The following is a 26,426-nucleotide window of genomic DNA, read 5'->3' as shown; positions in this document are numbered from 1 at the left end:
CCCACTATTACGCTCACAACAGAAGGTGGCTGTGAAACTCCTATTTAAAGCCAGATCATCTTTTTCTGCCTGCCTCTCTCAAAATATACATGACTCAGAGCTACAACTGAAAGCCAAGGTTTTCAGTGTCAGGAGTTTACAAAAATAAGTTAATAAATTCTTGTAATCAAAGTACTTTAAGCTTTGTACAGCACGTTGCCATGTCTTCTGGGGTTTTAAGTCCAGTGATCCTATTCCCATTTTGCATGCTGACAAATGCATTCATCTCTCATACCTATAAATCCTTTTCAGAGCAAACACTCTAGGTACTTACATTTTAAAATGTGGCTGAAAACAAGCCACATAGCTGAGAAGTCCCAATCCTCCATGCCCATGCAATGGGCTTGCAGAAATTGGTACCAGGCATGATCATTATCAGGGTGCAAATGCACCCCTTATAGTTAAAAGCAACAACTAAGCAAATGTGGTGTTACATCAGAGCATCTCCAATGGGAAGCAAGAAGTAAGTCATACCAGTACCTTCTGAATGCCTGCGGTTGACTCCATGACGTTGTTCTCTGAGCCGTTACTTCTGTTAATCATCCGCCACATTTGGGAATACATGCTGTCCCTCTCAAAAGGATTCATCCCTTTCACTCGGACGTGCTCATAGACTGCGGAGTCCAAGACAGTGCCATAAGGAATATCCGTCTGCCTTGAGAGATCCTGGAGAGACCTTAATTGTCGGTGAAGAAAAGAAACACAGGAGACTTGAAGCCACATTTTGAAGAGGAAGGAGCTGCAGGCAAGCAAAAGGCAACACATAGGAAGGCAGCTATCAAGCCAGTTTCTTTTGTTGATTTTTTTTTTCTTTTTTTTTTAAAAGACAAAGTGAGACTGAAAAATTGTTTTTATGGTTTAAGACACAAGGAGGAATATGAAGTGAAAGGAAGGTGTGGAAAAAATGAAAATGGAGGAAAAGACAACAACGGAAAGAGTAAGAGGATCCTGTCAAATGCTGAGCAGAGGCAAAGGAGAGAAGGGAGCATTGCAGTCCTTCCAGCCACACACAGCAAGTTCAACAGAAGTAACCGCCTACAACAGCACGGTGCCACTGCACACCCTGCTGCTGGGGAGCAGGAGTGTCAGCACCACAACTCACTGAATCGGGCCCAAAGCACCTGGGCTGAGTACTTCTATGTGCTACTGGGTTACGCAGTGAAAAGCAGCTTTTTGGTGGTATTTCTGCACTGAACTGTGCGTGCTCATCACACAAGGCAGGTCGCATCTTAAATTATTTTCAGCAACAGAAAGATTTCTGTTGTAGTTTCATGAGCTATCTATTCATCACGGTTCATGTCATTTAGTCCAATAAATTTGCTCTGCTTTACATATTATCTAGACTTATGTGTCTCCTATAAGCAAGAAAAATTACCAGTTTGGAAGTTTCTAAAGCATCCCAAAAATGGCTTTGTCAACCCTGCGTTGGACTTAAAAAGGTATATTAAAACCCTTTAAAGTCTCCTTACCTCTTAGCGTTTATTTTCCTGTCCTACAGAATTGCTCTCCCATACCTTTGTTTCTTTAATGGCATTCATTAAAGTTTCAAAATAACTACTTCAAAATGTCTAGTGCCTAAACCCCATTACAGCTTTCCTGGCACAAATTAACTTTGTATAAACTGCACAAATCTAGTGGATTACATCTAAGGACAAATCAAGAGCCTGAGTGCTGTCTTAAAGTAGGCAATAGCAAGTTGTAAAAGTTCCCTGCAGCCACAGAAAATGCAAATGCAAATGTAGGAAACTCATAAAATTCCAAGCTGTGTTTCTGAAACCTGTAAGAATAGATGCAAGTGAAAACTGCCCTACAGAGAAAAAAAAAAAAAAAGAATTCTTAGGTGTTCCAGGGATGGCACTGAAGAAAACAGTAATCGGATCTCAAAGGATATGTATGCCTCTGAACACAAAAGAAAGCAGGAAAAGAAGAAATCAATAGAGCTCAATGGCAAAGGTTTAGAGGTTAGTTGAGTCAAAAAGAAATCCTTTGAAATTCAGACATATGGGCTTAGAAAAACATTGAACAAGAGCTAAATTCTAAGCAGATAATATATAGCAAATATAAGGAAGGGATACATTTAATTTTGAAGAATAAATAACTGATGGCATTAAAACCCCCACAATCCTCTCCTCTTTCTCTAACAAGATGGCATTCCTCTTCGAGAACGTAAGCAGCAGAGAACCTGCAAAGAATCAGTACACATATGGGATCATCAAAGGTAAGCTGGTAGATGAAGCTTTTCCTGAAACCAAGTATATTGGTCTTCTGTGAGAAGACTAACTGAGACATGCCCTTTTCTAAGAAGAAAAATGTGAGACTTTAGCAGACTAAGTTATCAGGAAAATACGTACTGTGGCTAATTTGTAATTGAAAATTTAAAAAAAAAAAAATCAAGTCCAGATAAACACCTATGAGTTCTGAAACACTAAATATGAAATGGTTGAGCTGTTAGCAAACATGTGAAACCTCATTATACCCAGCGTGTCAAAGAGAAACAGTAAATATTTTTAAAAGGCTGTAGTGGTAATCAGGTGAAGTATGAACGTAACCAACTAAGATGTTATACTTTGGTTTAATTAATAAACTGAAATAAGGATTGATAAAATTTTAAAGATCAAACTGAAGATTAGACATAGCCACCAAGTGGGTTTCTCCAGGGAAAGCAATTCAATCATCTATTGTACTTTGAAATAATTAAAAAAACCCAAGACTTTCAAAAGACCTTCATCTCACCAAACAATATAAAGAAGGTGGAAGCATGGACAGGCTACAAAGGAGGAATTTAGAAACATTTCCTGGCAACTCAGGATAGCATTAGGAAAGTCAACACTCAGCTAGAGTGGGATCTCAAGGATGACAAGAATAGCTTTTGCAGAACTAAAAGGCTGAACAAGGAAAGTGGGGACCTGTTGAGGAGGACAGCATACACAGCTAAGTCTGAGGTGCTCTGCGCCACCTTTGCCTCACTCTTCCCCATCAAGGTCTCCCAGGGCTCTGTGACTAAAGGTAGGGTTCAAGGAGGCAATGAACAACCAGCAGTAGGCGGTCAGGGAAATCCCAACCAGAAAGGCAGGGATGGATTGAGAGCACTAGACCCATAGAAGTCCATAAGACCTGGCAGGCTGTATCAAAGTGTGCCAAGGAGCTGGCCAATGTTCCTTGCAAGGCTGCTTGCTTTAATTTTTGAAAGATGGAGATTGGAGGAGATCTCTGGCCACTGGAGAAAGGAAATGTCCAGATTATATTAAAAAAATGATAAAAAAGATGGTTCATGGAATTAAGGCTGGTCATCCAACATCACGGAGGATGCTCTCAGAGCAGATTTCTGAGCACATGAAGGAGAAGCAGCTGACTGGGAACAGTCAACATCAATTTGCCAATGGTAAGTCATACCCGACCAATCTGGTTTCCTTCTACAGTAAAATGACTTGGTTTGTGGACAGACCAAAGAAGTAGATGTAGTTTACCTTAACTTTAGCAAGGCTTTCAATACTGTCTCCCACAATATTCTTGTATCCAAATTAGGTCATTGTGTCTGTCTGGGTGGGAAACCAGATGGATAAATTTCTGGTTGGATAATCAGACTCACAGAGTAGCTCAGCTGGAGGCTAGTTACAGGTACCACAGAGGTCTAACCTGGGACATGTCTTTACCAATAACCTAGAGGAGGCGAGTAAACACCCTCTTGTCAAATTTGCAGATGACATGACATTGAGAGACCAGCTGATTGCTCAAGGACAGGCTGCTGTTCAGGTGAATGTAGAAAGTGTGGAGGAATGGGCCGACAGGAGTGGTGTGAAATTCAGCAAGGACAAATGCAAAGCTCTGCATCTGGGGAGGGAATAACCCCCTGCAACCACCGAGGCTGAGCCACACCTCTGGAGAAAGGCACTCAGGCAGATGACGGTGGGCCTTGGTGAGACTTTCTGTTTCACCATCAGGCAAAGTGTTGTGTAGAAGTAGGTGTATTACTGTTGCACTGACAGTCTGTCTGTCAAATGCATCACTGATGAAAGGCATTAGATAAATACAAGATACTATATTCACCCATTCTGTTTTACTGCTGCCAATACACTTCTGTATCTCCTGGCAGTGCTCAGAAGTGCAACAAACTGTCACAGGATGCATATCATAATGTCCTGTAATTGCTGTGTTATTTGTCATACATATTTCTAGAAAAGTATACAAAAAGTATTTACTGAATCTCCAATTTCGAGTGACAACACCTAGCAAAATTGCAATCATTACTTTACAAGACTCTGTACAGCCATATCATTTCTAATATAACAAGCAACAAAGCATTTTTCTGAAATATTATTGCTAACTGGTATATAAATGATATGTGTAGCTGCTGCCACAAAACAGTACAGTTAGAAAGAGCACAAAAGAAAAACAGTTTCTCTCTATATATCTTCTGTCCATGAAAGCAACCTTGCTATTTTCAGAAAGGCAAACCAACACAAGACACGAGCTGTTAGTCCAGAAGGGTACTACGATCAGGTATGGGAAGCATACTATGAACAGGTATGGGAAGCAAGCGAGAGTGCCATCACGCACAAAAGCAGGGAAATAACAAGAAGGAGAATTATGTCGATGCCTTCAGGAAAGCACGTTGTAGCTGCCAAGTCTGGCATTAACTACAGTCTGCAGTTCTTTACTGTTCGGTGTGCTATCCTACAACACAGGATGCCTCTCAGCTGCCCTGCGTCTTTGCACAGTTGTAGGTGCTGCTCTATGCTGAGAAAATGATGGTGAGAAGACAAGAGCAAGACAAGTATGAGTATGAACTCTATGGACGTGCTGAACACCATTGTCAGCAGTAAACCCCAAGCTTTGGTTCACCTGACCCCAGACTGAGGAGCGAGAAAGAAGTTTTGCAGCTTTGAGGTGACCATGTGTGTACGCTGCTGCACAGGCAAGCAGCAAAAATGGAGAAGACCTATCACATCAGTGACTTCATCCCCTCACACAAACATGTCAAATGGGATCTTAATATATATGACCTCCTTCAGAAACTGCTTTTTATAACCTGCAACTCCGCAGACTACTGGAATGACATTCAGAACCTAGCAGACAAGGTACAGCAAAACAAAGAGAAATGACAAACCTTGACAGAACTAATAAAATTATGAAGCCATTGAGGTTCCTTTCCAGAATAAAGAATTTTTATAACTATTTTGCCTCCATCTTGGTTTGTAGGTTACACATTGTTTGACGTACCTTTATTTCTGGATTAAACAACTCATTATCTGTTCAGACAAATATATTTAGTGGAAACATAAATCCCCAGTCTCACTATGTCACCCAGTCTCATCGCACAGCTGCCACATCAGACTTCAAAATAAGGAAAAAGTATTTCTCCAGATGATTAATTCCTACTGGGTATCCTTTGATGCCCAAATTCTGATACTGTTATCCACACTGGATGGGAATTTAATTTTGCGGTAGTTTTACTGATCTCAGTTGAACTACCTGCAAAGCAAAGCACACATCTAACATGATTAAGGCAATTATAATCCCACATTTTAAAACATTTATCTCTTTGAATTTCTGATCTCGAAGCAATAAGGTAATGAATGATAAAAAATTGTTTAAAAATAATAAAAGCAGATACAGTTGAAAAAAAATGTTATAAAATAAAATACCTTTAACTGAGCTTGCATATGGACAAATTCTACTTATAGGGAAGTGACCATGCAGTGAGGTCATAGTTCAGCTTATTTTTGTTTATCACTCATGAAGCATTGTGGGGAAAAATGTTATGTGTGGTTTTTATAGTAAGTTTTTTTCTCGTTGCAATTACTGGGATGATACCAATATTATCCCACACAAATTAACTACAATATAGGGCTACTCTGAGGATGAATTGAGTCATTTGAGGATGAATTATTAACAGATACATGTATTTTTCAGCATTTGTTGATTTTGTTTAGTATTCTGCACCTTAATCAGGCAGCAGTTGTCAGGTCACTTTCATTTTCTGGCTTAGTACAAATTAATTACTTTGTAATTTAAAAAATTATTTCTGCTTTCAACTTGAAGAAAAAAAGCCATACTAGGATTTGCATGTTTCTTTCACCAAAGCATACCCTCTTCTATAAATTCAAATCCTAGACTTAGAATTGGTAATATGTTGTTCGTATATGTCAGCCAAAAGTGTTTAAAAAGAACACAGAAAATGAAGAAAAACAAAAGGTCAGGTCCATAAGGGAATAACGAAATTTCTTTTTAGGTGATTAAATACCATTGAAGTCAGAGGCTTGGGCATCAAAGTACCTTTGTAGATCTGGGTTACAGATCTATTTAGGCTAGCCATGTTGTTAGACTTTTGCACAGAACTATCTGCAAGAAGTAGTCACTAAATCTTAGGAGAAAATAACTGATGCCGTGGCTTGCACTGAAGCCTTTATTTATGATTAATTCAGATAAAGCTTTCCAATGCCTTTTTTTTCTTTTCTTTTTTTTTTTTTCTAGAACATTAAGGATTAATTCACAGGAAGGCTTAGGGAACAGGGCACGGTAAGCCAAGAGATTTGACTGTTGGCAGTGACAGCTGTGTCAGAAACTAGTAATACTGCTTGCTAGCCAGTTTGAAGATCTGGGTGAACGTTGTTAAAGGAAAGGCTAAAGAACATTCTGTTTTTCAGCGTAAGGAAATAGCTATTCCAATTACTGCATTCTTGTGCAACCCCCCCTTGCAGGAAACTTGCAGGCAGTTGTATTGAGCTGTTTAAAGCCTTGGGGACATCTTCGCTTCAAGTGAATCATGGTTTAGGAGAAATGTGAAAAGAATGACTAGGCAAAAAAAGGATGACAAAAAGCATGCTTTACCGCTATGCTGCCTCCATTATTTGGAGGCAGAGGTCTCACTATCAAAATAGCACATACTGCTTATAACACAGAGAACGTAACGTGAACTACTTATTTTACAGAAGATGCAGACTCTCTCCCATATCGCATACAATCTAAACTCTTAATCAAGCTTCCACACTTTTAGAAGTGGATTAGATTTAAATTTGAAACTGCCTGACACCAGCCTTTCATATGACAAATGCCTCGACTGCCTCTCTACCCACCCCACTCCCTCAATTTTCCTGCAAAATTTCAGTGCTCGTAAGAAGGTGGCGACAGCCTCTCTTTACCCAGGAAAACAGTGCAGTGCAATAGTCTGAGTAAAAACAATGGACTCTAATTCTGTCCTAAGGGACTCATAAAACACAGTAACGGCAATACTGGCTCAGTGATGAAATTCATGGCATCAGCACCTACGAGAAATAGCTCGAGACCTCCAAATTTATTTGGCATTTACCAAGAAAAGCCGCTCTTAATTACTATTCATTCACGTTGCATTTGAGATAGTGATATAAAGATTTAAGGAGCATATTATGCTTTGTTTTGCTGCCACAATGTTTTGGCATTTGAAATACTGACTGTCTTGATTTAAATGGCATCTGCAATGTGGGTCAAGTGTGAATAAAAGATGCACCTAGGAACTACTTTATGACTTGTGTGCCTCTACTCCTGATATTGCCTATTGGCAGAAGATGAAAAGCTCAGCTCCCAAAGGTATTAAGAGTAGCTATTTGTTTGGAAGAGGAGATTAACACCCTTCTTATTCTTCTTGTTCCTTTAAGTTCATTTAAAAATTGTAACAATTTGATCCAAATTAATCAGTGAAGCAGAGAACAAATGCCATCAACTTCAAGTGAGGTTATACAGCAAAGATCTACTTCAAGACTCTCCGGGGAAAGCGAACATTTCACTAGTCCTCCCTAGTGCATTGCTTAAACAAAATTTTGTATGCTTTTTGTCTCCAAATGTGCTTCTGGACACCATGAGGTGCTGACTAGGAAGAGTGGCCCAACCTTCACAGCAGCTAGAAAGGGAAGCTGCAAGAGCTCTGAACACAAACTGGCTACACGTCCAAAAGCTAAAATGCGGTAACTGCCAAAAGGTTTCATGAAAGTGAAATGTGCTGTAGGCTGCTTGAATCCTCCTATCTTTCATAAAAGATATCACAAGGACTGTACCTTCAACAACATACTGTAATATCTGATGCTAGCTGGAAATCTGAAATGAAAACCTATTAACTACTTGTTACATCTGTGCAAACCCAATGACTTCAATTTCTTTCGTTTTCCTGACTTCTCTGAAGCTGGCTGGGTAGCACTACAAGCAGAATCTGGTTTATTTTCTTTAAATACTTAAACTCATTTCCATTCTGGCCTTCAAAGCTCCCCAAGGTACAATTTGATCTGTTAAAAAAAAAAAGAGCATCAGCTTTTTTCTTTATTGCTTATTCATGTTTCCCACTTTGCAGTAATTCAGCATGGTAAACAAACAGCCTCTCTCTTATGTGCCGGTTTGAGTTCCAATTTTGGCAGTTTTGTAAACTAAAGTTTTACACTCTCTCTGTAGTTAGGATAACTTCATTCCCTAATGGATACTTAACACATCTAATTACTCTATTTTTGAGCTGCAAGCGCTGTTGAAAAATGTCTCTGTTCTTTCATTCCAGGAGCTTTCCAGCTGCAATGCTTTCTACTGAATAAAACATTTTCAGCACACAGACCAATGTAGTCCCAACTGTACATAATAACCTCAGAATTCCACTGAGGGTTTTCTAGTGACATCATAATAAACTGCAAGAAAAAGCTGAAGATGTATTAAATTATAGTTTGGGTATATTTTATTTTTTTTTACACATGATAAGAAAACTTAGACATTTTTCATAGCAATTTGAACATTTTTCTGGACTACTTCAAACTAAAAGGGACATAATTTCAAAGCAGGATGCAGAGGCATATTTCATATTTGTAAGGACAAACTGAATGATTGAATATATCATTATTATTTATGTTGCATGTACAAATTCCCATCTTGTTTCTTCACACTCCTTAGTCCAATGCCAGGCTTTTTAAACTTTTTTTTTTTACAAATCAACCTCCTCTAAAATCTTAGGATCAATGTTGACAAACATGGACATAGAGTATCATTCTAGTACCCTATAAATTATGAAGGGATTATAATTGGGGCTACTGAGTCAAACAGTTGGGTTGTGTCAAAATACCCTGGCAGCACTCCATGATCTCAAAGTCTGTTATTCAGATCTCAAAAGAAAATGATAACTTGAATTAACTGGTCATACAGCTGTGACAGGGGAATGATTTGCTCAGGTGATTTTAGTCTTACCTGTCTCTGTCTTAGAGTGGTTAGCCCTTTAATAGATGAAAGTGGTGGGGTTTTTAGCCCAAAAAGGAAGGATAACAACCATAGACAATTCATTTCCAGTTGGGAACAAATAAGGACCGGTAATGCCTGGGCACGTGGGCCACAGGACACCAACTCCTCCCCACCTCACCCAAGGGGTAGGGAGAAAGAGAAAGGGGTTAAGAAGTGCAAAAGGATGCTCCTAATGAGGAGAGTCAGGAGATAACCATGCACTCAAAATGAGGGGCTGCTCTCTCTTAGGTCTGAGCTTTGGCTTTCAATCACAAATAAAACTTGGCTGCTATTGCAGACATTTACTTGTTCATGTGCTGTTAAAGCCTAGATTGGTTTTAGTATGTAGAAAATCCTCACCTGGAGCATAAGTGCCTTAGTGAGACCGTGGTGATTGGCTGGCATGCAGTGACGCTTGCACATAACCTGTGTATTCAGAGGAGGCCGAGGCTCCCCCTGCCCAGTCACACTAGTGGCTCGCTGTCTCGGGGGCATTTCAAAAGAAATTTGTAAAGCAGCTGAACCAAAAGCAGCAAGACCTTAGGTGATGATACACAGAAGACAGGGACTTGAACCAACAAGTGGAGTGAGAAAACTGGATTTTCCTTAAGGTCAGCATTGAGCCTGACTTGAGGGTCAGGTTCTTATCTTTCTGGAGGAAGAAATATAGCAGAACATGCCTCTCTTCTTTAGAGTCATTCTCTCATTTTTGCAAAGAAGGATTTATGGGAAAGGCTAGCTTTGTCACTCTCACATACTTTCACGGACTTGTAGCCTCAAGATTAAAAATCTGCTATGGAAAAATAGCCTGCTGCCCCTTGGAGTGCTTGGCTAGCTAATGTTTCACTGTATTTTCTAGTCTCTGCTTTGACCCAAGAGGAAGGATTTGGGGGTGGGGGACGTCACTGAAGCAGTGGGAGCAAGGATAACTCAGCATGCAACTTGCTGAAGGAGAGGAGACTGGAGAACTAAAGGGCAGAGTGAGGGGGTAGGAGACCTAGAAAGGTTCTTGTGGTATGGAGAGATGAGATGATCTGGAAAAAAGGATTAGAAGGTGTGACAGAAACACAATTCACCATAAAAGGAACAGGAGAAGACAAGGACATTCACGTTAGGGAGGCCTGAAGCAAGAGAACCAATAGACAGAAAAAAAAGAGAACAATGTGATCTGTTAACATAGTAAGAGAGCATCTGGGAGCAGAAGGAGCAAAGATAAGTAGTAAGTAAATTTTTATTATTTGTTGCTATTAATACATCTTTGCCCTGGCAAGAAAAGGTGAATTCAGCTTTGGGCTCCCCATACACTGAAGAAGCCTTGGGCTCCTCAAGATCAAAGTGTTAGAGTACAAGTACTGTGGGATGCATTTGAATGGAAAGCATAGCCTGAAAACACACAGCAACAATTTATACTGTCCCATTTCAAATACTGATACACTGGTTATCTTAAACTCAATTGCTTCTTTCTAAATATGTATGTGTGCATGTGTATGTATGTATATGTGCCATAGAAGAGTATCTGCCAGAGGCCAACAATTCTGATCCTAAAGACAAAGTGTCTCCAGGGAGACTGGAAGTCTATGGTATATTATTATTTTTGTAGCTTCTAAACTACTTCTCAGGATGATAAAAAATTCTCCCTTTTCTCACATTTAAGTAGAACATTCATATCCCTCTACACATATGTATGTTCACCCTCCTTTCCCTCAATTCATTCTTTATCAACTTACTGGATGGAGTTCTCAATGCGTGTGATGGTTAGGAAAGCTGCTAGGTTTGCTGTGTAGGAGGAGATGACAATCAAAGCAAAAAGCCACCAAGCCCCCATCATCAGTCGGGTTGCCAGGGTTGTGTATGGAACCTCTCCTCCTGTGGGGAAGAAGAAAAAGCAAGAATTTTTATTTGGCAGAAAGAAACCCAGATCCACATTGCTCATGCATTGCTCAGGAGAACTAGGCCCCAAGGTCAGCAGGGTTCTACTAAAACAGGTTGCTTTAGTAAACTGAGCAGGGCTTGGAGCCACACTTTCTATGCAATGAAAAGTACTGAAAGCAGCCCACACTGTCAGCTGTCACGACTGTATTTAATCTCTTTTGCTATTGTGTCTGTAATTGCAATTCGTCTGCCAGTCCTGCCCAGTAATGGAAATTGACTTCAAGATCTCAGAACAAAAAGAGTAAAAGTAAATTCTTACAATGTTCTTTCCTTAGAGATCTTATCTACAAACCTTAAGTTTTTCTTGCATTATTGAGGAGAACATAAAGTTAAAAAAACCTCATCAAAACACAATCATTTTTCACAGTTCTGTAGGCAGGCAGATGCTCATGAGAGCCATATGTATGTGTACACCTTGTTGCAAGTGAACTTGGACATGCAAAAAAATTTAAAAAATCACAAGTATTGCAGAAGAATGCAAAACTGTTTTGCACTCCCATAGTTGCTTTCCTTTAAAATTCAATTGCCATGTAAACGAAACATTAGCAGCAACTAAACTACCAGGATCTGAGCTGCACACCACCACTTGCGTGAACAGAGCCCGGTTTAGCCAGCCATGAAAAGCATTATTTTTTTATCCAAACAGCTGCCCCCAAAACACACTAGTTTGGAGTCTTTGAAAGAACTCTTTCAGCTAAAAAACATATGAACCACAGATTTTTAGATGAAGGAAAATTCACTGTTTTAAAAATACCCATTGTGTCTGCAGTGTAAGTTTTGTCACAGCTACAGCTAACTAGGGGGGACAGGTGAATGCAGCAACCACCCACAGTCAACAACTCAAGATGTTCACCTGTTTCTTCTCCCCCTATACTCAGCAATTTGAAAAGTTGCCATTATTACTGAGGTAGCTTTCTCAGATGCAAAATCTTATGAAGGCTGGGATTTTCAAAAGTGAAAGCAGTTTGTTACAGATTCAGTCACCTGTAAGTATTTTGTGCTGGATCTTCACTTACGTAAAAACTCCTTCATGTTTCCCCAGAAAGAAGGTTTAATGGGAATGTAAATTACAATTATTAACATCCCAAGCCCAAATAATTTTCTATTATATACACAAAGTAGATATTTAATCAATGCTTAAATATGAAGGATCACCTTACTGTTTTGTTCAAACTTTGTCCTACCTATACAAAGCACTGTGAATCCTGCGTCACCACAACATAAACAAACTTGAAGCTTTTTTCCTACTTCAGTGATGTGGAGTTGTACCATATGTGAAGTAATAACTGACTCCATTTATATTTTTGGTATATAAGTATTGAAATCCTTGGCCTTTTAAGAATTCCCATATTGAAAGACAAAATCTGTATTAGACCTGTGCAGTTGGAAATTAATTTCCTTATATTTCCAAGATGCCATGTAATTATCTGAAATAAGAATCTACTGATCAGATTGGGAGATATTATTTCAATATAAGGACTTTCAAAGATTAACATTAACTTCAACATCTGAAGATTTGGTTTTCTCTCCTGCATAAATTTTAAATGATTTTTAATAGAATATTTCTGCTTTACAACAGTTTTTGCAATGTCTTTGGAATATTTAATTTAAAAATGATTTTTAATAAAATGAAAAGAGCAGACAGCTATATCAATTTATTGGAACAGGTTGTTTGTCCTTTTAACTTTCAGGTGCCAATCCCTGCAGATAATCTTCATATTGAATTGAAATTGATAGAGTGATAGAGAAGAAGCCAATCATCTCCTGGACATCTTTGCATTTTAATTTTTCAGCTTAATGAGTAAAACTAAGTTCTCACTTTTTTTTTTTTTTTTTTTTAAGCAAAATGAAATGCCAGCAAAGAGAGGACCACACCTGCCTTCTAGTTTTCAAGTGAGGATGCTGTCCAGCAAGTCACCATGAAAGCCGTCAATAGAGCCCTCAGGCACAGCATTCCCATACTGTACATACAGTGTAGTTTCCCCATACATTGGTAAGGCTGTCCCCACTGCTGACTGCTACCTTATTTTTTTTACATCCATATTAGCAACAGACTTTAAAAAACCGTGAGTGCTGGTCATCCCAAGTGCTTTTAATTCACCCAGGTGTTTGTGAAGTCCTATTCCTAATTCACAGTCGTACCTTGTATATCAGCAGTCAATAAATGAAGCTTGAGGACAAAGCTAGCATCCAAGTACACGTACAAGAAATGCATATCAAAATAATCCATCACTCCTGCCCCTACTCTAAAATCTTTGCACTGGCACTTAAACCACCATTTCTAAAGCAGCACTGACACTGCAACTGCAAAGATACATGATTTTTAAGCAGTACAGGCAAGGTACTCTCCCAGCGAAAGAAAGAAAGAAACAAAAATCAAAGGAGATCTTTTACTGCCATAGTATCATTTCTTTGGCATCTATTAGGAGACTTAATGTGATACAGTCTTGTTCTATTGTACTGTTTGCTGAAACACATCCCGCACCATGACAGCTCACCTGAAGAAACCTCTTCACTCTCTTCCTCCAATTTTGTTTCTACGGATAAAACTTTCCAGAGTTTTCTTTCAGTCCAAATTTACATGTTTTCTCAGTGCGAAAGCGTACCAAATAATTCAGGAGAGCAACAATCATTGTTTTTCTATTAATATTACCATGAAAAAGAGCTACAGACCTAACAGTCGCTGTTGTTGTCTGTAAATTAGCAGGCAGAAGGGATATGCACGTAAAACTCCCAGGGCTCTGCTTCCTGATACCTAGTATCAGTTCCAGGTGCATGGACATCTTTATGGACCACAGCATATTCTAGTTACGAGGGGCTATGCCCAGGACACACAACGCAAGGGAGGAGGGAGCCAAGAGGATGAAACAAGTCTTTCCCTACTGTTGTCTTCCATATCATACTAGCAAAGCTGACCACCTGGTGCCATGTAAACACACATTGGTGACCGGAGTAAAATCTATCCTATCATAACTCATTCCTATTGCAAAATTCATCAACGGGAGTTAACATGCTGATTGTGGTTATGCTAAAACCACTACTGTTGTAGCATGCTAAGCAACACTTAAAAATACCAAGCTCCACTCATGAAACAAATGGAAATCAAAGATGACACTCAGCAGTCCTGGAGTTGCTTTGTCATCATAAGAAACAGACCTCAAATGAATACAGAGACTGTATTATTCTTTAGACTTGCCCCTTCCAATGCATTTGCAGAATGCGGCACAAAACGCCACTACCTGCAGATCACCTACGTTGTGTCCACAGCTCCTAGTATAATTCAGCTGACACTTTTAATATGTACTAAAAATAATTTAAAAATCTAATCTGCCTTTAAAATTTTCAGATTGCATGTGTAGGAAGGAAAAGATATTTTCCAGAGTAAACTGAACTAGCAAAAAGCAATCTCATTGGGAGTTTTCTGAAAGAGCTGAATTACCGTAGAAGTGACAGTGAAAGAAATTACTTTTAGGCCTCCCACCCTCATATAATGCAGCTCTCCTTCATCAATCCTCGATCAGTTTACTGCTGGCCTACTTCAGATGACAGGCTTAGACTGCAACCTATCTTATGAATTTTTGTTTATTCCCATTTATTTGCAAGTGCTTCAAGCTAAATATCAGAAGGCAAGAAAAATAACACGTTGTCTTGACAATGTAAACAATATAATGTATAATTATGGCAGGCCTAAATATCAGGAAAAACACATCTTAGGAGATAAAATGTGAACCTATACAGCTCCCGTACAGATTTCTAATACCTTTTAAGTCATTCTTCCTTGTTAGCAGTAAGTTTAAAGGTTTATTCAAGTCAAAAATCGCAAGAGAGGATTACAGGCAAGGAGGAGGAATGAAATCATGAGAAAAATGGGCAAAACAGGGAAATTGAGGATCTCAGCTTGGTTAGATCTTGGTATTCTATAATTCTGAACTAATTTGAATAATTCAAAATGCGTAGGCTGTTTCTCCTAACGTCTTCTTCTCAGGGATTTGTCAATTGTTTGCTTGAAGAACTGTGTCCATCTGCATAGTCCAGAACTATGAAAATGTTTCAGATTGAAATGGAAGAAAATCTTTTTTGTGGACAAAAAGAAATGGTGAAACGTTTCTTGGAGAAGTTTTAACCACACTTGGCACTTCTGAGATCAAGCCTGGTGACAGCCATCTTGCTGAAAAGTGATGCAATTTTTGTTACTAGTCATCCAGGCAGTAAATGTGCAAGATAAGGTCTCTCTCTGATTTAATATCAATTTAACAACTTCACTGGGAATGCACAATATTTATAAATAAATTTAATTTGCTTAACAGTTCAAAAATAATATTTTTACTATTACTAAAGCAAATTGCTCAACAGCATAGAGCCAACAATGTTGAGAAAACTCGGAATTGATAATTGAGAACAATAATGCCTTTTGAAGATTAATTATTGAAATCTACTTTCTAAACAACTACACACACACAGAAGCCATAAACCACCATTATTCTATGTCCTCAATTTGGTAACTCTACTAAATGGTCCTTCTGGGAGGAGTTGAGAGCTGGGCTGGAGGTCTGCTGCAACTACTCCATATGTGAAGAGAGAGGTATGGATGAGAAGGCTCTGCCCTTCTCCTACAGGAAGGACACTACAAGAATCACAGCTTGTGATTTCTATTTGTGATAACCACAGCTGCCACGGCAATCCCAAAGACTTGGTTCTTATTACAGACAAAACTCGATTTGTCACCAATGCTTACCATCAAGGCTACCCTACCATTCTCACTTTAAGAACATATCTCAAATTTCAATCATATAAGCTGCAATATTATCTGCTAGAGCTCTGCAGTGAGCTAAATTTCTGTGTAAGGAGTTTTAACCAGATCTTTTTCAGATAATTTTGAGACCCATGAAAAGATGTTAATTGTGATTGTTTTGTTGAGGAACTCTAATACTATCAAACTTGAAAGCAAGGATCTTGATTTTGCTTGGAAAAAGAAGGTGAAGAAATAATAGGGTGTGTTATTTGGGGACAGATTTTGATTTTGCTTTTTCTCGCAAAAATTCTGTCTACATCCAGCGAATTACTGGCCTTTGGAAAAAAACACAAAGGACTGGGAGTTGGCTGCAGTTTAGCCTTTAGCTTGTTAGAACAGTCACATCAATTATGCTGTGCGTCTCCAATTTCCATTTGCACAAATATAAAGTGTAGAGTTCTGTTGCAAACAGTTTAGATCAATGTACGTCTTTACGTTTTCTTTGTGGAAGGGACATTTAATAGAGAGTGGGTGTAAGGGGAGTAGTTTGTATTAACAAAGAGGCAAAGGCATCTTATATTTCAGCTATTTTTGCCATGAGAAACAAAACCTGAAGTTTGACTGAGCTCTGTTATCTTTACAAAACTCTGCAAAGCAGAGCTCTTCAAAGGCAGAATCTTTCAGGGCATTAGCTATTGCTATTGTTCTGTTAAAAACTTTCTTGAGAATATAAAATCTTCCATTTTCAATTGGAAATGTTCAATTCAGTATAGGACAAAAAAAAAAATACAGTCAATGAAGCCTGTACCTATTTCTACCAGCTGTGAAATAAATGCAGCTTGGAAGTTGTTGGAAAAATCTCTCATCATGAATTTTTCTTCCTTTCTTTTCATTTTTCACCCATACTTTTCCATTCTTCCTTGAGCTGTGCAGAGTGCATTCATTTCCATAACATATAAGCTGTCATGTCATAACCTGAGTTTGTAATATTATATTGTGCACTGAAGTTAACACCCATTGACCACAGCAGGCATGACATGTATTCTTCAACAGGAGAATACAACCCCTTGAATAGGTAATGCCTTCCAAAGAAGCTTGTAAATCAGCGGCTGAATTCCCTAGCCTTGCAAATATTGGCAGATTGCAGGGGATTGAGAGTAGGGAATGAACTGAGCATGAGGCAGGGCTGGCAGCCAGATTCCACAAGGTCTGCACAAGTTCAAGAGCCAGCTATTGCTTTTATTCACCACACCACCCGTTTCTCCCCTAGCATTTTGTTTTTATTAAAATGTAGTGATTTATTTTTTTAAAAAAAATATATACAAAAAGAGACGTTCAGATATTTTGTTTCACACATGAAACATTTCTTCAGGTCTTACTTCCTAAAAAGAGAGAACTGCATCTAGGTATTATTATTACAATCACTATTAATACTGTGACAATACTCCAAATATATTAGGTAGTAAGTTACAGGGATTGTTTTTTTGGTTCACTGGAAGTAGTAGGATTGGAAAGGAACCAATTATTTTTACTAAAGTGATTACAAAAGCTTCCATCAAATCCAAAAGATCAAGCAACTTTTTTTTTTTTTTTAATAACATAGTAAAAGTCATGTGTAGTGGGGGGTTTAATTGCCAAGATATTCTCACATTAGTTTTCTAAAAATAAACATGAAGTAAATGAGAAAAAAAAAACACTTCAAAAGAGATATTTGAAACGTTTAAAAATGTTGAAATATTTAGAAATGTTTACATTTTTCTTCTATTTACCATGAAAATAATTCAGTGGAGCCACTGTAAATTAATGGAAATGTTGGTATTCATTAATCTTGAAATTTGAAATATTAGATAAATTTTTGATGTCTATCTTCCTAGCATACAATTGATAGAGGAGACATTTTCATATGCCTACTCCAACAGCATTAGAGCTCTTCTGAGTTTATAACTGGCCTATTCTTTTTACTGAACACGAGTCCTTTGTATGTCAAACACCGTGCTTAAGGGACAAACCAAATGTATCCTATCTCTGTCTATACTGAAAATCTCCTTGCATATCTTCTGTTGTCAGCTTCCAGCAGTACTCTCTCTCTCCAAGTACCGTTCGGTGTCTGGCTCGGGTGTGGCTCCCAGCAATACATTATAAAGCATTTCTCTGTGTGCCACTGGTGTACTTACTGTGGACATGCTTTGACTTCCTTTCCCCTGTTATTTCTACAGCCTTCTTCCTCCTTCTCTGCATGATGATTTTGAGGAGAATGACTGTTGTTGTACTCTTTGAGAAATACTCATGTTTTGTATAAATACATATCTTTAATACCAGACTTTTTAATTGTGATATCTTTTGGAATGATTAAGTGTCTGTCTATATTCGTGAAGTCTTTCAAGTTGTTACATCCATATATTAAGATGGAAGAAACACTTGAGTTGAAGGCTTAGTTTGGTCTTTAGGTTTTACATTAGATTTTTCTGTCAGCTTTCTAAAACCTGCCCAATGCTCCAGGACTCAGATCAACAAATAGTGGTCCTAGAAGCTCCTTAGCAAGCTCTTTTAAAACATTTGGGTGAAATTTGTTTGGATTTGCTGACTTGGAAATGTCTGACGTTACTAGCTGCCATTTAACATCCTCTTGAGTTGCTCTTGACATGGAAAGTATGTAATTTGCTTTTTCACAAACACAGAAGAGAAATATTTATTGCCTTTCTGGCATAACTATTTTGAATGGTACCACCTTCAGCTAATGCACCATTATCATACCTTTAGCTCCTAATAAAATTTTCAAAGCCCTCCTTCCTGTTGTTCTCAACTCTGACTCACCTCTGTGTACACTTGCTCCCCGTGTCATTTCTTCTGAATTCTGTAGCTTCTAACTCTTTGGTGCGATCAATGTTTCTTTTTCTTCCCATCTGTTCTACATGAGCATTCAAGATGCTTCAGCATGGGAAGCCTGAGACTTGAAACATACATCATTCGGATTAAACGCCCCTATTATATCTCACATTTTCCCTTACGCATTACAGATATGCACCAGAGGAGCCAATCAGCCTCTACTCCAGTGTGATTTGGTGGTCTACAGCAGACACTGACTTCCATTTCGTGTTCCAGCCATTAGCCCACGGTCCCACAAGAAATCAAGATCAATTCTTCCCAAGTTCTCAATGTCTCTGAAATACCTAATGCCATTTTGACATAGTGACACTACTCTTCCCCTTTTGCCCACTCTGTCCATCTGTCTTTCAGTACTTCATAGTGTCATATGTTCCTATTAGATTTCAGTAACACCATGAAGACCAAATCTGTATTCGTAAATGTGTAATCCAACTGTTCTTGTTTATTACTCAGATTTCTGGCACTGGTCTATAGGCAATTAAAGAATGTGTTCATTTGTCATTTGGTGCCCTGATTAATTTTTTTTTTCCCTTAATGTCTTACTTCTGAACTAAACAATCACTTACTCTGTCCCATTTGCTGTTATTAGCGTAATGATCCCTCGACTAATCTCATTACACTTGCTCCCTGGAAGATTGTTTCCTTTCAGCTGGGTGGGAAGCACTGCCCTCATTGCCCTCCCAGAAGGGAAGCAATGATCCACATAAGAAAGCTCTCCTCATTTATTTCTCCCCTTTATGTGACAGGGACAATATCTGAGATGATCTTTCTTCTCCTTCAGGCTTATTTCAAATCACTTTAGTCATCTGAAATCTGTAAAGTAGTTTGAGAAGCTGCATCTTATACATGCTTATAGATCCTTATCAACAACTCTGGAAGCCAGCTAACCTGAGGGTATATGCACAGCCTTGTGCAGGTAGATGTAGGCTCCCTCCAACCTCCTACCAAGGAGGCCAGACATAAGCCAGCTCCAATCTGAAAGAGAGATTATCATGCTACCTTGTCACTCTTGGTTACTGCTGGCCAGTAATGACCTCCAAGTTATATTTCTTATCTTGCAAACTCCCTCTGAAAATTCTCCATTTGCTACTGCTGTGCATCTGTTTGGATGTGCCTTTGGCATTTGATTTGTATACTAAGGCTCATTGCTCAGCTCTGTTTCCTCATTAATAGGAAGACATCACGCATGCTGAGATTTCAAATGCTGGGGCTAATCAAGGACCAGTGGCACTGCCACTAAGCCCTCATCAAGTTGCGGCTCTGTGTACCCGTGTCATAAATCTGGTTAGAGGACGTTGACACATAACCTGATGGGCACATAGAAATATCCAAAAAATGTTCCAAACGATTACTCGCAAACTATTTCGCTTGAAACACACAATCCTCAGTCATGTTCTTTGAAACCCTCCTCTCTCAAGCTAGAAAATGCTCTAGCACCAAGGAAAGGGCTAGTGCTACCCAGTGCAAAGCATTTCAGCCTACTACAGTGTTGGCTCACCGCTGGGTTAGCGACCTACAGAGTGTTTATAAGTTTGAGTCTCTGCTACTTCTATTGTCAAATTATTTTTCTATCTGTCTTCAAATACAAAGCCAGCTTGCTGTCTCTACTGCAATGGCTTCATTCTAGTGACAGAGGGCTAATCATATGGTCACCAGACTCCCTTGTAAACTCTGCCAAGATACAGCAGGAACTGTCATAGACACCCTTGATTAAAATTTTGTTTGAAAATTTATCTGCAAAAGTCTGTCAGACCCAGCTATTCACTACATACTTCCAATCATTTGTTTATGCAGAGCCCTCCTTTTTCTCCCTGGATCTGATTTATGCACAACAGTAGTTAGAGGCTCTATAAAGCTGAAAAAAACCCTCACGACAACAGCACTACTAGAGGCAAATTAAGGAGGGAAGCCAGATACAATATCTCTTTGGGTAAATGGGAGTTGTACCTATAAAGGTCAGCTTTAACTCTGTCTTAATCCTCAGGTACTGAACACAGGCTTTCTATAATGTTCACCATTTCCATTTTGAGAATGAATGGGTCAGAGTCTCTTTTACATCATTCTTAAGCTGTGACTAGACTGTGCAAGATTCAGCCTCAGAATAATCTAGATAGAACTGCACTCTGTCTGCTACTACTTTTTAGAGCTGCTGCTTTTTTAGAGCTGTAAAAACATTCCATAAACTAAACCCCTATTCATCCTAAACATAATGATCAGGCTTGCAGAGAAGAAAGCAGAGAATGAAAACAGAAAAAATTGTTTCATGGGAGAAGCAATAGAAAGTCAAAACCAAAACCCAACGGACTTTGTTTAAGGCTATATTAAACAGAAATTCAAACCTCTGATTAAAAATGAGACCAGTACAATGATGAAGATTTTTACTTCCTTTTTCTATGCAGGAATTTTTAGATAAAACCCAAGCATTTAAATGTATACTGAAGTATAAAAAAGGGTCTAATAACTGCATTCCAGAAGAAAGGGATCTAATGTGCTAATGGAAAGTCTAACCTCTTTTCAGCTGAGCTGAGATTCCAATTTTCTGCATCACTAGCAATGATAATGTTACACAAACAGTGTTCAATCATTAAATTAATTCCCATTAAATCAATGTCCTCAAAGGCCAAACAGCCCTTTAATAATTACCTGATTAAAGTGATGTTAGCTTAACTTATTAGTTATAGTATATTTATAATTCCCTTCCCAACAATAAATCGCTTCCTTCCACCCATCTTGCTGAAAGGGTGACACTGAGGCAAGAGTTGGGAAGGGAAGCACATCATATCACCACGTAGCAAATGACTGTGGTCTAGCTTCTCCTAATATCGGTGATACTTCAACAATATGCATTAATCAGATTTGCATTTCTATTATGTAGTATTTACACTATGAATCTTCAAGAGCTATAGGAATTAATTCCTGGCTTTTAAGCCTAGACTCACAAAATAAATTACTTCTTTCAGATATTAGCAAGTATATTTCATTTTTCTCTTCTGCTGTCATTACAAAAGAAGAGTAATGACTGCAGCTAAAGTTTGAAAATGGAGGCATCTACTTGCATTTGCTGAAGTTACTGGTAGCTCTTAGAAAAAGCATTACTTGACTTATACTATACGTATCCAGATGTTGAAATACCATCCATGTCTTGATATTTGAAAGTAAATAATTTGATTGCTATAACTACGACCAGATTGGAATTGTGAGGCTTGCTGCCCACCTCTAATGAATAAGTTAGCCAAAATCTCTCATATTAGTGCTGCTGAAATGCATTCTCTTATCAGAGGACAGCAGGATTTCAAATTTAATTTTGGGGTTACCAATTACAGTACCATTCAATTACATAATCATAAATAATTGTGCAATAAGCCTAGCAATTTTACCAACAGCTGTTTGCTCAAAAGAAGTTCTGACCAGATAATCTTTCGTTGCCACTTTTACAACATAGGACAATAATTTTACATGATGTAATTATAAACATACACACACTGGGAGGCAAACACAGACTAGAGCTCAACGTGCATGTGTAACAAACACAAGGAGCTTCTGGTGATCCTCTTCTATAGAGCTGTGATGTGTGCTTAAAGATTGCACCTGACTGTGTGCCTGTATTTGCAGCTACTGTGAATGCATCAAAATGATACATTCTAGCGATTATTTTAGAGAATATTGTCACCCAGTCTTAACAAATAACCTTGCACACTGGCAGCCTTCTGATTAGATGTCAAGAGATGCTGAGACCCAATCTTCCTATTACTAATAGCTGGATACAAATGCTCTAAAGCCTCAAACGATCAACTACAATTATCATCTATGGTACATATTCATAAGTAGCTAAGCTAACTGTCACATACAGTTTGCATCATGGTGGCCTTTCCATAGACTACTGACTGTGTTATATGTAGTACCTTCCGGGATGGCAAAAAGAACTGTGCACAATGGACTGAAAACAGGCCATCTGTACATACAATTAACATTAAACTGAACAATGTCATTAATGAGGTATTAAAGTGCTGCTTTAGCTAAGAGCCTGTCAGGGAGGACATTATGAACACGAGGGAGAGAGAGTCCCCTTTGGCTGAAACTGAGCAACTATGAACCAAGCAAAACAAAAGACATTTCAGTGAGACCATAAGGACAAACAATTCCAGTAAAGCCTCCATGTCTTTTGACAGGTACTTTTCCCCATCATATTTTTTCTACCTCTACACAGCTCTGTGACTCCAGATTTTGGGGGTGAAGGTAATTTTTTAAAAAAGATCACATACTGAAAGGTATTTTTTTGCCTGAACTTTCAAAGTAGTATGAAACGTTTTATAAATCTGTTCTTGCAAGATTTTCAAGCATCCATCATCACAGAGTGGCACCTGACTAGTTCAGAGGCAAGTAAATCACAGGCATCTCTGATACATTAGTTCAGTTTTCATGTCACTAATTCTAGTTATCCTTTAATTTTCAGAGTACTTCTCTGCAATGAACTCCTAACCTTACAGAATTCAATCATCACTAATGCAGGAGCTCTAATTATGTTCCTAAATAACACATTTTAAAATTTAGGCTAAAATTCCACTTCAGGTACATCCTGTAATGTTGTTATCAAAGTGATCTGTCAAACTCAGATGACCTAAAGTAATACTATGACAGTTTATAGCGAACAGAGGAAAGAAGAAAACCCTCATCCTTTTAAGTTTCACTGAGAATAATGATATAATGTAATTTATCGATGAAAATCACTAATACAAATGCTTATGTTTGAAAGTTGAATAACCTGGTTTTTACTGCAAATCAGCTATCACCCTGCTTAAGATCAGAACTCAGATTTGTTATAAGTGAAAAGCGACATCAAAGATGACTTTACTGGATAGCAAGGATTTTCCTCTTTGGGAATAGATATAGAAATGAAAGAAGCTATTGTAAGAATGGAATACACGCTTATACCTAAAAATGTTCTATTAGTCAGTATATCCAGGCACGAACAACGAACACTCCCACTCAACGGATTTATTATCACTGTTCCTTAACAGCCTGTTTCCAGAAGATTTTCCATCTTTCCCCTTCACTGTTATCTTTATCCTAATGTGAGGGAAGCAGACTCTTCAGTCAAAACCACAAGTTCCTTCATCTCAGTTTTTGTCTGGTAGATGAGGTATCATACATTTTTAACCCAACACCATCTCAATAACTTCAAAAGCACTGAAAAGGTAAAGTCCTACTTTATGATCTCTCCCTCCCTTATTGACAGTGGAAGAATAAAAATTAAGCAGCAGGAGGTTCCTACACCAGGATGCTGCTGTAATGAAGGCAATCCCCTTAATTTGCATGCTGGGAAGCTGACTAAATAAAAAATACAAACAAAAACCCCAACAGCTCTAATTTTCCCATATTTGCTGAGAGTGGATCTTCTTGGCAATTTATCATCATTATTTGCTTCCTTTCAATATTAATTTTGGCCTACTCCTTTTATACACGTTTTAATATTACAAGAGGTCTGAGGAAAAAAACTCAACAGCTGAAGAAGGGAGACTTTCCTTTCAGCAGCCTCAAAACCTCTTTGCTACTCCTGCCTTTACAGTTTGCAGGCAATTTTCCTAGCACCTACCCACCAGTTGGTGTTATGAAGAAGAGCCGCATGGGTGGATATAGCTATGGCACAGCTGTTGCAGAGGAGGGACTCCCCACAGACCAGAAAAGCAATGGAAAACTACCATGAGTTCCCCTCTAAACCCATGTTCATCTGGTACCTTAGATATCCTTTGCTGAAAAAGGCTGATCCGTTTTTGTAGATTAACTTGCTGTCATCCAAGCAGAGGAGGAGTATTTTTAATAAAGCTAAAACTCATTTCTCACTTCCACTCTACCTTAAACAGCCAAAATTGACAACTTAAGTGTAAGCTTCTCTGCAGGAAAATCAAATAGCAGGACAAGTAAGGACAGCCTCTTCAGCTTCTAACCATCTTTGCAGATAAAAATGTGGGTTACAGTCTTCTTCCATGCAAGAAACACTTAGTTCCTGGCTAAACTGTTCTTTGTCATTTCCTCAATTAAATATATATTATACACAGGTGAACTCTGAAAAGTCCAAACTGATTACTTAATCCAATTCTTTACCCAAATATAGTATAAAGTCATATTAGAAATCATAACAATTAAAGAAACGGTTCTGAGTAACATGTTCACCTTAGGATGCTTTTGAAAGAACACAGAAAGCTGGATAGATGCCACAGACATTCAATTTTACTTTTCCTTTTGCCTCATTTGATCTTGATCAGCGTTTATACTATAGCCAGACAGACATTACCTTCTCACAGTCAATTAATCAGGCTTGGAGTTAGTCCTAGGGGAATGAAGGTGTTTTTGAGGCTTTCACACCACCATTCATTCTCCACCTCCTCACAGAAGGTATGTCAGACACAACATCTCTAAATATACTGCCTTGTGTAGCCAGAGCTATTACTCAAGCAAGCAGGTGAACACAAGATATAGAAATCCATTATTTTAGATGCCTCTGAGAACTGCCTGAGTCTTAACTTCAATTTAGGGGAAAATCCAAGCATATCCCCTGGCAGTTTAACGTTAGTGATATCACACTGCTGCAACCAAATGCCCACACTACTGAACATTTTACTTGGAGCATGGTTATTCCTTGGAATTACATTTTCAAAAAGACACAATCAAATAAACCTCTGAAAGTGGTACACACGCAAAGCTACATCCAATGTTTGCAAATGTGTACTGTATACATGGCAATAATTCTCAGTATATGTTGTCAGTTCCAGTGATCACTTGTAGCTTCCAAATACATTTGAGACATAGGATAAATTGCCAAAATTTAGTTATTTTTTGATGCCGTCAAGAGGGCTGGCCAAACCATCGGGACGCGCGGAATAGGAGCCTGGGTACCACAGGGCTGCAGTGCCTGTTTCAGAGAGATGATTTGATGAAGGTACATAGACATACTAATACGTAAGCCTAGATTTAATATAATAAGATGAGAATTTGGCAGTTTCATGTTTAAAGGTGGAACTATAAAGTCACAAATATACCTGCTGGTGTGTGCTACAAAAATGTAAAGACTGGTTTGTTTCCTAATGTGTTTGGTATCTGACTTTCATTTTTCTCAGCTTAGTGTTGTGCATCTTAGGCTCAGAAAGTCTGCTCCCCTTGTTACAGGAATATGTCAAGACCTGGAATTAGTTTGAAGAGCAATTAAAATTGTTAATTAATGAGACTGGCATTTAAATTTTGCTTTCTATCGGAAGACATAAACTGTATTTATATGAAAGAAGATAGGTAATATTTCCATTTTACAACTGAGAACTAATATATACGATATTAAATAAAGTTTATATGGTCAGCCAGCAGATCAGATGCAGAGTCCAAATTAGGAACTAGGTCTTAGTCCTAAAGCTTTTATACTGGATTTTTTTTTATTTGCTAAACTTAAAAATAATTAGGTTTCACCACTAAATATCACATGTGAAGATATAATTGATTTCTAACACATTTTTTTCAAAATGCTTTTAGAGTTTTCCCCTGAATATTAAATACATAGAGATTGGTGTACAGTTAATTAAGGGAAAATGTCACTAAGAAAATACGTTCTTACAGCATAATGGTTTCC

At 38.3% G+C, this 26,426-nt stretch overlaps 1 protein-coding gene across 2 annotated transcripts in view; it reads right to left on the bottom strand.

Moving 5' to 3' along the window:
- GRID2 (glutamate ionotropic receptor delta type subunit 2) overlaps positions 1–26,426 on the bottom strand; it is a 747,631-nt gene that overhangs the window by 99,798 nt on the left and 621,407 nt on the right. For both annotated transcript variants that reach the window (XM_054825310.1, XM_054825311.1), the window contains exons 12-13: positions 10,989–11,127; positions 520–715 (exon numbers count right to left, since the gene is read on the bottom strand). In XM_054825310.1, the coding sequence (XP_054681285.1) occupies positions 520–715; positions 10,989–11,127 (335 nt within the window). The remainder of the gene's footprint in view (positions 1–519; positions 716–10,988; positions 11,128–26,426) is intronic.

This window comes from Grus americana, chromosome 4 (genome assembly GCF_028858705.1).
Source record: "Grus americana isolate bGruAme1 chromosome 4, bGruAme1.mat, whole genome shotgun sequence".
NCBI classification, from domain to species: Eukaryota; Metazoa; Chordata; class Aves; order Gruiformes; family Gruidae; genus Grus; species Grus americana.
Note: the sequence above shows the minus strand (reverse complement) of the source record. Positions and strands in the feature narration are given on the sequence as shown.